The 13,304-nt window shown below is 38.0% G+C and overlaps 5 protein-coding genes across 5 annotated transcripts; 4 read left to right on the top strand and 1 right to left on the bottom strand.

Annotated features, from left to right (window-relative positions):
- Positions 1 to 3,685: 3,685 nt before the first annotated feature.
- Positions 3,686 to 4,000, top strand: RHIMIDRAFT_184241 (yeats-domain-containing protein; the record flags this gene model as incomplete). Its single annotated transcript, XM_023605831.1, has 1 exon — positions 3,686 to 4,000. A coding segment is annotated over one exon (315 nt), but the record flags the coding sequence as incomplete, so codon positions are not given.
- Positions 4,001 to 6,339: 2,339 nt separating this feature from the next.
- On the bottom strand, positions 6,340 to 7,631 carry RHIMIDRAFT_252129 (ras GEF; the record flags this gene model as incomplete). The annotated part of the gene is made up of 1 exon (XM_023610935.1): positions 6,340 to 7,631. A coding segment is annotated over exon 1 (863 nt), but the record flags the coding sequence as incomplete, so codon positions are not given.
- RHIMIDRAFT_252127 (uncharacterized protein) lies at positions 7,617 to 10,095 on the top strand. Its single transcript, XM_023610934.1, has 9 exons — positions 7,617 to 7,991; positions 8,055 to 8,170; positions 8,217 to 8,288; positions 8,344 to 8,430; positions 8,494 to 8,993; positions 9,045 to 9,256; positions 9,304 to 9,477; positions 9,533 to 9,606; positions 9,658 to 10,095. The coding sequence occupies exons 1-9, from the start codon at positions 7,868 to 7,870 to the stop codon at positions 9,946 to 9,948; spliced, it is 1,650 nt and encodes a 549-aa protein (XP_023470552.1). The 5' UTR covers positions 7,617 to 7,867; the 3' UTR covers positions 9,949 to 10,095.
- A 444-nt stretch (positions 10,096 to 10,539) lies between these two features.
- On the top strand, positions 10,540 to 11,722 carry RHIMIDRAFT_252124 (uncharacterized protein). The gene has a single exon (XM_023610933.1). It carries the CDS (start codon positions 10,587 to 10,589, stop codon positions 11,568 to 11,570), a length of 984 nt encoding a protein of 327 aa, XP_023470551.1. The 5' UTR covers positions 10,540 to 10,586; the 3' UTR covers positions 11,571 to 11,722.
- Positions 11,723 to 11,926: 204 nt separating this feature from the next.
- RHIMIDRAFT_232290 (uncharacterized protein) lies at positions 11,927 to 13,216 on the top strand (the record flags this gene model as incomplete). Its single annotated transcript, XM_023607714.1, has 7 exons — positions 11,927 to 12,004; positions 12,062 to 12,338; positions 12,398 to 12,484; positions 12,546 to 12,670; positions 12,721 to 12,867; positions 12,926 to 13,073; positions 13,128 to 13,216. 7 exons carry the CDS (start codon positions 11,927 to 11,929, stop codon positions 13,214 to 13,216), a joined length of 951 nt encoding a protein of 316 aa, XP_023470550.1.
- Positions 13,217 to 13,304: the final 88 nt, after the last annotated feature.

Genomic DNA, 13,304 nt, shown 5'->3' with positions numbered 1-13,304 from the left:
AATAACGTGACACATGCTGTAGCGTTATTGTACTGGTCAGCTTGACTTGAAATATACTCACACGACAAAATAATTGATGAGAATTAAAAAAGAAAACACAAGATGAATATACCAAATAAAAAGTAACGCGGAACAGACTAGAAAAGAAATAATGATTCGTTGATTTCTTTGATGCATAAAGAAACTTCTATTTAGCTTACTTCATTCTTCATTTCCTAATTTAACCAAAACAATTACTTTCCTTGAAACCAATGTTAACTCTAATATTGCAGGATCCGAAGAATGCAAACATAATCCATCTCTACTAAAGGTTCATAGCTTCTCCTTCTTTTCTTTTGTTCTTTATTCATATATTTTTACAATAATTCAGGCGGACTTGTGATCGTCTCTTTTTAGGTTAAAAAACGGCCTTATCTTTAAACAAAGATTTCTGGGAAAATACGGCTTTTTTTAGCGATCCTGCAAAAATGGGTCTAAATGTATTTTTAGTCACCCGAACGCCAATGGGTGGTGTTTGAAAATAAGGCGGTTTTTATTGTATACCAACACTGCAGAGAACCTCGAGTAGAGATAGCCTCCTCCCGATTTTTACTGCTATACTTTTCAATTAACAAACTGATGATATTTCTGTTGAGAGAAAAGTTGAATAGCACCTACCTTCGAGGAAGTGCCTCTCTGTCAACTCTCATCTTCATGGCCAGAGCTTCCTTCCTTAACTATCAAGAAAAGGTACTTTATCACGTTTGTGTATAAAGCTACTTTGATAGTATTCGGTAGACAAAGAAAAAACAATAACTTTATCTATCAACTTCTATTCATGGCTTGTAAGCCCAGTTAATAGCGGTGCTTCCTTTGCTTTTGTTCTGTGTTATTAATTGTACTTGTTCACAAAGCAGATCTCGTAGTAGTGCAAACGAAAACAAGATGCTGATTGCTACGTTGCAAATCTTCAGAACAACGAGGAAGAAAACACGTTCTAATCCTTACCATTGTTTAGACTTTTGGTGCAACAAACGTCATCTTGTAAAAGCTGCAACTGCGTCCTCTACAGTTTGAATAGTTGACGTAGTGTGTAAATATTAATGATAGGTCCACATACCATATACCAGTACACCGAAAACATCAGGGTTGTTGGCTCTATGCTATATTAAACGTTTCAGAATATGCTACATCTCAACTGACAGCTTGAGTAAATCATATCTCCGCTGGTGTTATTCGGTCATTTTACTTTAATGATAAGAGAGTCAAATCGAACCCTATCGATACCTATGTAAAGCTCCATATCTGGTCTGAGGTTAGCTTCCCCTTCCATGGACGTAAAATGACTGGGATAAATGTAATCAATTATACGAGGTTTAAGTCTGATGTTTTAGTTTAAAAATATCCTATACAAATACATGACCTGGTTGTTTTGACTGATTGTCATTCATAGAAATGAACTTTCTTTAATATAGATTCGTAGATATTCTTCAGAAAATACAGTATCAGAGCACTTTTTTGGAATAGTTTCATCCTTACTTCTTTTTTTGTAGTACAAGAATGGATGACAGAATCTTATAGAAAACGTCAGCTGTTGACGTGTTTTTTTTCCTAGCATCGGTTTAAAGCAGTTGGCTGAAACGTTCATCCACATTTTAATACATTGAGGGCTTTTCCTGGCAATGCTCGCGAAATAAGCAGAATTTGGGAGATCCAGCTATGCAAGAAACCCCGGTTGACAAGTGCTAAATTTCTCCTTGGTCATATCTTTGATCATGTGGATTGTATATACTTCCTTAAGGAAGCATGTCTTCTACCGCTGTTAAATAGATAGACCGTGCTGGTGATTTTAAATGCGAAAGAAATGGGTAAGAGTTGAATATCAACTTGTTCGAAACGTATGCATCATCATACATTAGTTCAGTCTCCGAATTCATTTCATCAACGTATAGTACCTGAATCTACTCTCTTCAGAATTTCTCTCTCTTGGTCCAATTGACAACAAAGCCAGCCATAAAGCTCTTAGACAGTTGTGTAAGCCCATGCATAATTAATTGAAGCGTGTTTATTTTAGCTGTTCACTTTTATTGTAATTTCTGGAACACAATGGACAATATTCTCGAGAATGAATATACTTTCCTATATTATTTAATTTATATATAAGGATGTTATTTATGACTGTCCATTTCATCAAGAGTAGTTTCCACAAAGCTCACTTTTTGTAAAGTGAGCTAACTCTCAGTTTTGCGTCAAATCGTGACTTGCTTTTATTTAATTTTCTGCACACTACTCATTCACCTGTTTTTCCATTCACTTGATAACAAGAAAGTAATAAAGGGATGGAACTACCGAATGTAGATCCACCAAGTCATCTGTCAAATAAAAAAACAATAGGAAATGTTCCGAGAGGTACTTTTTTGATAGCTTATGCATTAACTGTTTAATTAACATATACTTTAGACGAAGCAACAAGAGAAAAGATCGTAACCATAATAAATCATCAATTTGATTTGGAGATTTATCTCAAGCAAAAAGAAATTGCAACTATTAAGCAAGAGATAACAAGAGCAGAGAATATTTTATCTGATTTGAAACAAGCAATTAAAAATGGTATCATTATACACACGCTGGAGGAAAGCAATAACTTATACTTTTATTACCAGAATCCATGGCTAGCTCACTACCTGAATCATCACATTATACCCGTCGATCAGCTATGTATCAAAACGGCTTGTTTCCACAGCCGACACCATCAACTCCAACAACACCCAAGAGGAAAGTGTACCGAAATCCCGAAAAGAATCAGCTGTATGGCAGAAGACACGATGGCGTTTACGTGAGGTAATGATAACAGATTATGCCACGTTAAAACTAGGATCCTTACATTTGACTATAGTTTAGCATGTCCTGCGTGCCACCGTGGTGATTTTGCCAATCAGCAAGGATTTTTGAATCACTGCAGAATATCACATAACCTGGAATTCGGACCATATGAACAAATGTTATTGAAATGTGGAACACCTGTGGATGAGTCAGAGGTGCCGTTAGATAGTCCAGCGCGATTAAGGCCAATATTAAGCATTATTCCTGCTGTATCAAAGTAAGTACCAGTGTTGTTTCAGCTAAAGAGCTCTTTTTTAACTTTTTAATATAATAGGCCAACCTCGAAAAAGCTCGAGAGGGTAAAACGTAGTTGTGTTGGATGTCAATATCTAACAGACCCTTTATTTTATAGCCATCAATCAAAGTATTTGAAGAAGATGTCGATTTAGAGTTAGAGACCAGCAAAAAAGCAACAGATGTATTAATGGATAACGCACCTACAGGCACGCCCACAACATACACGCCAACAATGGAAACACCTACAGCAGATACACCTACAGCGAGCACACCTACAGTAGAAACATCTACAGCGGGTACACCTACAGTGGAAACAACTACAGCAGATACACCGACAGTGGGAACACCAAGAGAACAGAGTACAGTGACTGATCAGATTGTAACCACGTCAATAGATAAAGAAGAAAATAAAGAAACAGAAACACCATCAACACCTACCTTAATGAATGGTCAACCAAATGTCGAGGAGAATAAGGGCGAGGAATCAAATGCGCCTGCAGTAGAGTCAGTAGCCGCAGCTGTGAGGGCCATCCCCGCCTCTTCTTCGTCTTTGGCTTCAACAGCTGACGTAGGCTCCAGATTTTACATAAAGCGACGTATCATTGTAGGCAATGTCAGTAAATTCATTAGCCCAGAACGACGCGATCCTTTGCTGAAACAGTTTACACATAAATGGATGATATATGTTGTTGAACCACCACAGACAAAGCAGGAAGATTTTATTACTTGTGTTCGATTTCATTTACATCCAAGCTATAAACCTCATAATGTGGTTGACGTGATAGAGCCTCCATTCAAACTCACCCGTCTTGGGTGGGGAGAGTTTCCAATCCGTATTCAGCTCTTTTTTGTAGATAAGCGTAGAAACAAATCAGTAGATATTATACATCATTTAAAATTAGATGATACCCATTCTGGAAAGCAGATGCTCGGAAGCGAAAGAAGCATTGAAATCGAACTAGATAGAAATACAGACTTTACTGATAAAACCACCATTTCGCCTATGAATACACCTACACTGGAACCGCCGGCGGTAATGGCAGTAAAGCAAAAAATGAGTTTACTAGGAGGCATCTTGAAGGAGGCCGTTCAGCAATTACCACTCGTTCGAGCAGGTAAATTAATACTGACTTTTTTGTATTTCTATTACTGACTGGATTCATATAGGCTCGTCGCATGGTAAAGCCCTTCCATACAGCTTTGTTCCAAGTGCAAAGGCCTTTATCAAATTACCAGTTGGTAAACGAAAGGCAATTGAATGGCATCGTGCTCGTCTGCTACGATTGGAGACTCAAAAAAAGGCATTTGAAACAAACGATAATGTGTTAAGAATAGCTGCCGAAGCACTCTCTACAAAAGATGTTTTGATTTGGTGCGTTCAAAACAAGTATACACCTACAAAAACAGATACAGATGAAAATATTGCTGAGACTACAGTACAAGGCTTTTGTAAGTTTTGTGGTAGCCTTCGAGATGGACACGACGAAACAGTGGATGATCAATGTCCACGTCGTCCAAAAGGTTGGAATACAAGAAAGCGTAATGGAGTTATCAATAGTACGACAAGCGTATCACGTTTATTAAATCAGTTAGAACCCGGTTGGGACGAATCAAACGATGCAGGTAAAAGGGTGTGGTTTTCATGCAAAATAAGGTTTCTAACGATTGTTTTTCAGATGAGCTGGATATTGATGTTGATATGGATGAGCAAAAGCCAAAGACATCCGAAGAAGAAATTCAACGTCGGCGTGAGTTGCTTGAAAACTTAAAAGAGTGGAGCTATGGAGAAGGTGTGAATGTTGCAAACGAACGTGCTATGGATTGGATATGGTCTGTTATTGGCCAATTACGACTGAAGAGTGTTATTGCCAATGATATGACTCTAGGAAGAGATGGAAACTTGCAAGGCCCTACATCTGATTTTGATTTACCATCAGCTATGGAACAAAGACTGCTAGTCGGGAACTTGTTAACACAGGTAAAACTACAAAAAAAAAAAAAAAAACTCAAATAGCCTTATTGCATGAATTTAATAATTTCATCTAGGCAACACGCGCATTTCTTAAAAAATTGATAACCAAGACAGTTGACTTGTGTCATGAACAAGAGCAAGGATCAGCAGACAAGTCCACTAAAATGATGGTACCTTATCACATTTATCAAACTGTTCAAAACAATGAAGAATTTGATTTCTTAAGTAATCAATATATGGGTACAGAAGAACCCTAAACACTATACATATACCACCCCTCCCCCCTTGTTTTTTTTTGCATACTTCATTTGTAAATACGTTTTTACTTTTTTCTTTACATATAATAACTATAATAAACTCAAGTAGAAGCGGAAGATTGTCCAAACGAAGAAGGTAATCTTTTCCTTGCAGTTTCAGTCATTGCTGTACTAGATAACGAATGCTGCATGCGTCTTGCTGCTGCTTTTCCAATAGCTTGTAACTGACCTCTTTTGTCCCAAGGTACAAACGAAGGATTGCATTCTTCTATAATATGCTGTTCAGGAGCAGGATATCCTTTCCAAATCTCCTCTTCATCTTCTTCTTCATCCGGTGTCGAGACAGGATAACCAGTCCATTCTTCATCTTCATCATCTTGTTCTTTTGCGCTATCGTCATATGGGTATCCTGTCCATTCTTCGTCATTTTCGTCTTCCTCTGGGCTAATACCTGTTGCTGTTGTCGGCAGAAGGTCTGGCATTGTATGAGAGACAGCTAAATTTTGATCATTTGTATCATCCTTGTCAGAAGCGACGATATCTGATTCCGTTGATATTCCGTTTGTGCTAGATGCAGACTGATCTATGCACTCGAATTCTTCGGAGCTAAGTTTGCTTGTGTTGTTTATGCTCTCTTCTGAATGATATGCATCTTCCTTATCCCCTGACTTTTTATCAAAACTGATTGAACTTGCATCATCTTTGGACGCTATTTCTTCTTCTTCTTTGGCGATGATCTTCTCTTTTACAGGTAAACTTTCCTGTTGCACTTTATCTGAGATTGTCTCTACGTCCTCTGTGTTGTTTTGTGACGCATTATCTGGTATAGTTATTTCCTTTGTTGCAATTATGTGATTATCTTGTTGTGTCCTGGCGTTGCTTTCATCAAGTTTATCAATCTCATTTGTGGATTCAAGCTTATTATTTTCGATGACCAAAGATTCTGTATTCACTATCTCCATAGCATCACTATCATCATCATCAGCAGCAGCAGCAGCAGCAGCAGTAGTAGTAGTAGTAGTAGTAGTAGTAGTGTGGCTATTACTGTCATCAACCTTATTATTACTGCTACTATTGCTAGAGCCTTGTACTTGATTTGTAATGTCCTCTTGAGTCTTAATAAGTTTCATTTCAACATCCTTCAAGGCTTCATCATTTTCTTCTTCTTCTTCTTCCAACCGGAAGAACTTCCAGTACAGATCATGCTCCTCTTCTATTTCAGGCAACCTTTCTCCTGCAGTCAAAGGTATGACATGCACACTTTCACATCGCAGTTGTGCATAGGTTAAATAAGCTCTCGAGACAAGCCAATGATAAACAGCCGGGTTAGTATGGAGCTGTTCGAGATCCATACTTGGTTTTTTGGGATCCTGGGTGAATTTTACTGATGAGGTTGTGGGTCCCAGTATGCTCGGGTCTATTTTTGTAAACTGCTGGCAAAATTCCAATATTTGGACTGTTGATGGGATTGTTTGTATAACCTGAAAGTGAGCATGCATAAATGGTATGGCGACCATGCGGGATCGCATAGGAGGCATATCGAGAAATTTGTGAGTCAATGACCATAATGCCTGGCGGTAGACTTCATATTGATTATCTGGGGATATAAGAGGTAAGAGCTCTTTAAACACCTTTATCATCTTGGGCGGGCACTGGCTCCAGGCGTTTTCAATTCGTTGTATTTCTGGCATCTGTAAGCATTTGAGAATGGCTGTGCAACCAGAAAAGTCACGATAAACAAACAGAAGCATTGTAGCGATTTGTATGAGATGAGCCACGATATTCCCATCATTTCTTGAGGAGCTGCAAATGATTTCATGAGCAAATGCATGAGACAAATATCTGTGAAAATCCAACATAGGTATCACGTTCACTCGTTTATCATAGTTGGCTATCCACGCAGAATCAAGAACGACCAGTCGAAAGAGCTGAGAATTAATATAGGCAATCTCTTGTGCAATCTCTTGTGTACTAAATTGAGTAAGGAAGCTCACTTGAATCGTTTGGGTGTGTTTGGTGATTTGATCTAATTTTTCTCTGGTTGAAGATAGATGTTTCTGAAGCCTAGTGTCATCAGGATGTTCAGATAAATTTTGAGTGATTGCTGCAAGATATTTGGCAGAGTCAATCGATGTTTGAACAAGTGGAGATAAGGGAATCAAGGGCAATCTGCTTAAAGTAGCTGACATAATTAATGAACAAAGAAAACGGGAAAAGAGAGAAAGAAAAAGAAATGTTTGACAAGGACAAAATGTGATGTTTGTTTTTTAAAAAAGAAAGTAAACAAATAAACACATTAGTCTAATAACTGTCAAAAAAATAAACTTGAAAAAACAAGTACTATTTGTTATAATCGGAATTGTTTCTCTCTCTGTTTAAGCTGCTTTAAGAAACCCATAAGCCAAAGTTTATACATGTTGAACGTGAAAGATGCTTTTTTGACAGACCAAAAAAAAAAAAAAAGACACCCAAAACAAAATTTGAACATCAGCCTCTTCCCTGTTTTTGACTTCATTTTATCTTCAAAGGGTCTTTCCTTATGCGCACCTTACGGCTTGGAGTTGCTTCCAAAAGGACAAACCTTCTTTTTGGCTCTAAACTATATCAGCGTCACTCTCATACAAAAGCATATGTTACCACACCTATTTACTATGTGAATGCAGGTAAGGTGATCTACCATGCATAAAGTTATTAGATCATTAACATGGGTTGTTTTATTTGCAAAGTTCCTCATATTGGTCACCTTTATTCAACAGTATTGGCTGATACACTTCGTAGATATTATATATTGCATGGAAAAGAGGCCATCCTATCAACTGGAACTGATGAACACGGTCTGAAGGTAGTTTCAAAAGTACCACAGTTCCCTTGACTCACTCTTTCTTTAGATCCAACAAGCTGCAGAAAAGAATGGTATGGAACCATTGGATTTTTGTAATAAAGTATCTGACAGCTTCAAGGTACGTTTAGAATTAAAAAAGAGGCATCACAAACTGATCTTTATTATATGTATAGAAACTGTGTGAAGCAGCCAACATTCAATATACGAGTTTCCAACGAACAACAAGTAAAGATCATGCGACTGCTGTCAATGAACTATGGGTATATATATATATATATTAATTAAGATCTCGAAAAAAGGAAACCTGTCTTATACTTTAATAGAACACACTTTTAAAGAACGGTTACATTTACAAGGGAAAGCATGAAGGGTGGTACGCGGTATCTGATGAAGCATTCTACGCATCTGCTCAGGTTGAAGAAGTGACAGACGAAAAGACAGGTGAAAAAATCATGGTATCTAAAGAATCAGGGCAGCGTGTGGAGTGGACGTCTGAAGAAAACTACAAGTTCAAACTTTCTGCATTCGAAAAGGATTTGCTCAAATGGATCGATGACAATCCGAAGGCCATTGTGCCTCAGAACAGAAAAAACGAAGTTCTTTCTTGGATACGGGCTGGGCTCGCTGATTTATCTGTATCTCGCTTACGAGCACGGTTGAACTGGGGAATACAGGTGCCAAATGATCCAGAGCATACAATCTATGTTTGGTTAGATGCTTTAACAAACTACCTTACTGCAACTGGATACCCTTGGAAAAAGGATGCACCCTTAAAGGACGCCTTTCCTCCTGACGTACAGATTGTTGGAAAGGACATTGTAAGGTAGAGTACATAATAATAATAAACTAGCTTAGATATTCACTACGACTTTAGGTTTCATGCCATCTTTTGGCCTGCCTTCCTGATGGCAGCTGGTTTACCCATACCCAAACAGATCCTTGTACATGGCCATTGGACGATGAATAAACAAAAAATGTCAAAGAGCAGAGGAAACGTTGCAGATCCCTTTGAGGTCATTGACCGTTACGGCGTTGACCCTGTTCGCTTCTATCTTGTCCATAATGGTGGCATGGCAGACGATGCAGGTATAGAGAAATAGCGTTCTATAAAAATCTACTCATGCTTTGTGCAGACTATTCTGAGACAATGATTGCACAACTTTATTCAAAGGAACTCGCCGGTCAATTTGGTAACTTATTAAGCCGAGCGACAGGTAAAGCCTTACTTCCCAGTCGAATAGTACCTACAAGAAAGGACATTGACATTGGAGATGAAACACTGCATCATATGTTATTGGAAGTGGCAGGTATATATGAGCTTTTTTTTATGATTTAATTACTGATAATCATTCAATAATATAGATAAATACCACGAAGCCTTTGAAGAACGACAATTTGGAAGAGCACTGTCTTTAATCGTCGATCTTCTATCGCAGGTAAATCACAATCAGAAAAAGATTAAAATGCCATTATTAACTTTGTTAAAGGCAAACAAATACTTTACTCGCGCTGAGCCTTGGAACCTGGCAAAGAAACCTGAAGAAAAGGATAAACTTGATACAGTTCTATGGTATTCCTTAGAGACATGTCGTATTGCAGGAATTCTTCTACAGCCTGTTATGCCTACAAAGATGAATGAGCTACTAACTGGCTTAGGGGTTTCTCAAGAGGAACGATACTTTAAAGACGCAAAGAAACTAGTGAATAAGGAGAGACCATTGGGTGAAATGGGTGGCGTTCTGTTCCCTCGCATCAAGACGAGCATAAAGGAAAATTGAAATATTTTAGAATAAATCATGGATTTACTTTATATAAATCACTTTGTACGTGATAAAGTCAATATTTGTGTTTAATCTCTTTATTATCTACTTTTGAGAGATATAATTTATTAAACTGAAAGCATTTTGTGGTTTCCCTAGAAAAAGGCTAACTGCTGGATCTTTTTTGATATATCATTATATAACAAGTGTGATGATACAGAGTACTCTTTCCCAATGCATTGGTATATATCTTTTAAATAATTGACAAGATAATCCTTCTCACGGTAAATACAGTATAATAATCTAAATCATGAAATGAACAATAAGATCAGTTGTTAGAAACGAATAAAAACCATTAGTCCAGCAATTATAATCCACGTTTAGAATAGTAAGGCTTACCAGCTACAAGGCGCCGAAATCGGCACCTTTTTTTTTGTCACAGTGACCAATCATTTTCTTTTTTATGCAATCAAAAGTGCGGCCACTCGGCGCTGCTCACACTGAATAGTACGGGTGCGCTCGTTCGGCTCAAATTGCATATCAAGCTTTCTTGGCGATACCGCAGCGAGAAATCAGATCAAGAAAAAGGTATAAAAGAGGAAGGAAATACTTTCATTGTTCTTAACCTCATACACATCTTTTTTCTTAATTTAAAAATGGCCTTAAACATCTTTGTCTCTTTTGCTGACAAGCAAGTTCACCGTGTTCAATTGGTACCTGAAAAGCTCACTTGGGATAATCTCGTAACTATCCTTCAATTATCTATCCCTCAGGCGCCACCTAACACAAACTCTTTAGTTCTTTATTACCGTCATCCTGTAACGAATGCAACTGCTACTGTTTCAAATCAAACAGAGCTTAGTCACTTGATGGACGAGGTAAAGACGCCCTACGACGGGCTTCGTTTCAGTAGTGTGCCCGAGGCCGCTGAACCTCTTTTGGTGTCCTGTGGATTTGAAAAGCTGGCATCACTTGTCAAGCAACATCAACCTCTTGACCACTTTGCTTCCAGATGGGTAGGTGTTTTGGCTACTTATATGGCAATGTCTCCTGAAGAAAACTTTGATCGCGAATTGAAAAAGCTTGCAAAAATGGTTACTGGTGGAAAAAAATGTAAAGGAATGCGTGTTCATCGTCTTGGCCGTCGCCATCGTCACTCTCATCGTCATCACCGCCGTCATGGCCAAAGAAGTGAAGTAGAAGAAGAAGAAGAAGCACCAATTGCTGAAAAAGAAGACAACTTACCTTTCGAAGGCTCCTCTAGCTCATCCAGTTCCTCAGACGATAGTAGCGAGGACGAATTTGCTCAAGACAAAGGACACTCCCACCGTCATCATCCTCATCATCATTTCAAGGGTGATCGCTTTGGACATCATGGAAGTCCTTTCTTTGATCCTGCAGGCCACTTTGGACATCGTAGAGGCCCTTTCTCTGGCCCTGATGCTTGCTTTGGACGCCATCAAGGCCCTTTCCCCGGTCCCCATTCCCGTTTTGGACCTTTTGAAGATCCACAAAGTTTTGCTCATGGTTTTGATCCTAAGAAGAGAATGAAGCTTATGAAGAAGTTTATGAAGCATTATCATCACCATGGTCACCATCATGGTCCTCAAGGACATGGTCCACAATTTTTCTTTGCTTAAACATATTTTAATGAAATAAAGTGCTTATATTTTTATTTTTTTATTAATCCGTGTACTATTTAACTTTGGTCCATATATTTTATGATCTGTTGTTGCTACGTTTTAAACTAACAGCAAGTAACGTGATGACATCTGTCCTTTTTTAAGATTATTTATCTATGACTACTAGGTCAACAGTCAAAGAAGTAAGCCGTCATTTTACACAAATGTCCCCTCAGTATACGGTCTGAGGGACAATTCATCTTCAATTATCATTTTTTTATGCGTAAATAAATTAGCGAAAAAGCAGTACGTGTCTTTTTTTTTTTCTTTCTCTTTTTTCTTTTTAAAAAAAATACGCATACGCAAAAGTTAAAATGGCAAATGAACAAGATATATTAAGCTTTTGCGATATCACAGGTGCTTCTGTTGAAGTAGCTAATCAATTCTTGGAGGTATAAAAGTGTAGATTATTCTCTAGTTTGGGTTTGCTTATTCAATAAATAAAAAAGATAGCTGATGGTAATGTTCAAACAGCAGTTACCCTTTTCTTAGAAAATGGTGGTGCACCTGTCAACACGAGTGCCCATGATACTGCGACATCAAGTAGAGAACCAGAACATGTTGAAATAAATGAAGATCAAGTCTTGGCTGACGAAGAATTAGCAAGACGATTACAAGAATCTCAGGAAGTTAGAGCACCCATTGCACCTAAGCGTGACATTCTTGCGGGAGACGCTGGTTTATTTGATCCCAGTATTGCTTGGTCAAGTAGCAGCAGAGAAAGAAGTAGGTGAATCCAGATTATTATTATTATGCAAGATACTAAACCACATCCATTCTCGTAGATGGTATAAGTCGTCCATCGATATTTAATCAAGGCGATTCAACAACAGGATCTATTGTGAACGTGTTTGATATAACAGAGGATGATGGTAAGAGAGAGAGAGAACATGACTGCTTTTAGAGAATGGTCATCATTAATGAATGCATTAGATCACAGCCCTAGGAGTGTTTCACCTTCTGAAACACCTAACAGTTCAAGCCATTCTAAAGCTAGAAGATTAGCCGATTTATTCAGACCACCATTTGATATCATGTTTCGTGGCTCTTTTGAGCAAGTAAGTGTGTATGGTTGTGCTTTATGATGATATTCATGGTGAATATATAGGCTCGAGAGACAGCCAAAGAAAACGACAAGTGGATAATGGTTAATATACAAAACCCAAGCGAATTTTCATGTCAAGTGCTCAACCGTGATTTATGGAGTGATGGATTTGTCAAAGATATAATTAGGCAATGGTTTATTTTTCTTCAAGTAAAGAAGAGAATATATTCTGTATTCTAGGATAGAGTGACTAAAACAATGATTTTAGTTTGGACATGAAAGTCCGGATGGTAGAAGATATTGCACATATTATTCACTAAGAAGATATCCTCACATTGCAATCATCGACTCGCGTACTGGCGAAAGAGTAAAAGTTTGGGAAAAGTCATTGAGTCCGACAGACTTTGTGATGGAAGGTAAATGAACAAAAGACTGCAAATGACGAGTTGACTCAGTTTGATCATGTACAGTTACCGAATTTCTTGAGGGTTGTGCAGCAGCCGAGGAAAAGGCAACAATGAAACGACCCAAATTAGCCAAAGAAACAAAGGTGATATAAATAGAGATTAACAACAATCCAGAGTTTGACTGATATGAGTGAAGAAGAACAATTGAATGCAGCTATTGCAGCATCATTAAATAATACG

The sequence above is a fragment of the Rhizopus microsporus genome (assembly GCF_002708625.1).
Source record: "Rhizopus microsporus ATCC 52813 unplaced genomic scaffold scaffold_1, whole genome shotgun sequence".
Taxonomy (NCBI): Eukaryota; Fungi; Mucoromycota; class Mucoromycetes; order Mucorales; family Rhizopodaceae; genus Rhizopus; species Rhizopus microsporus.
Note: the sequence above shows the minus strand (reverse complement) of the source record. Positions and strands in the feature narration are given on the sequence as shown.

What these genes read in the sequence shown, in the direction of transcription:
- RHIMIDRAFT_252127 (XM_023610934.1), top strand. Translation starts at nt 7,868, where the DNA reads ATGCGCACCTTACGGCTTGGAGTTGCTTCCAAAAGGACAAACCTTCTT. An exon ending in CTGATGAACACGGTCTGAAG is followed by an intron (nt 8,171 to 8,216) that starts GTAGTTTCAAAA and finishes CTCTTTCTTTAG; the next exon opens with ATCCAACAAGCTGCAGAAAA. An exon ending in TGGCATGGCAGACGATGCAG is followed by an intron (nt 9,257 to 9,303) that starts GTATAGAGAAAT and finishes TGCTTTGTGCAG; the next exon opens with ACTATTCTGAGACAATGATT.
- RHIMIDRAFT_252124 (XM_023610933.1), top strand. Translation starts at nt 10,587, where the DNA reads ATGGCCTTAAACATCTTTGTCTCTTTTGCTGACAAGCAAGTTCACCGT.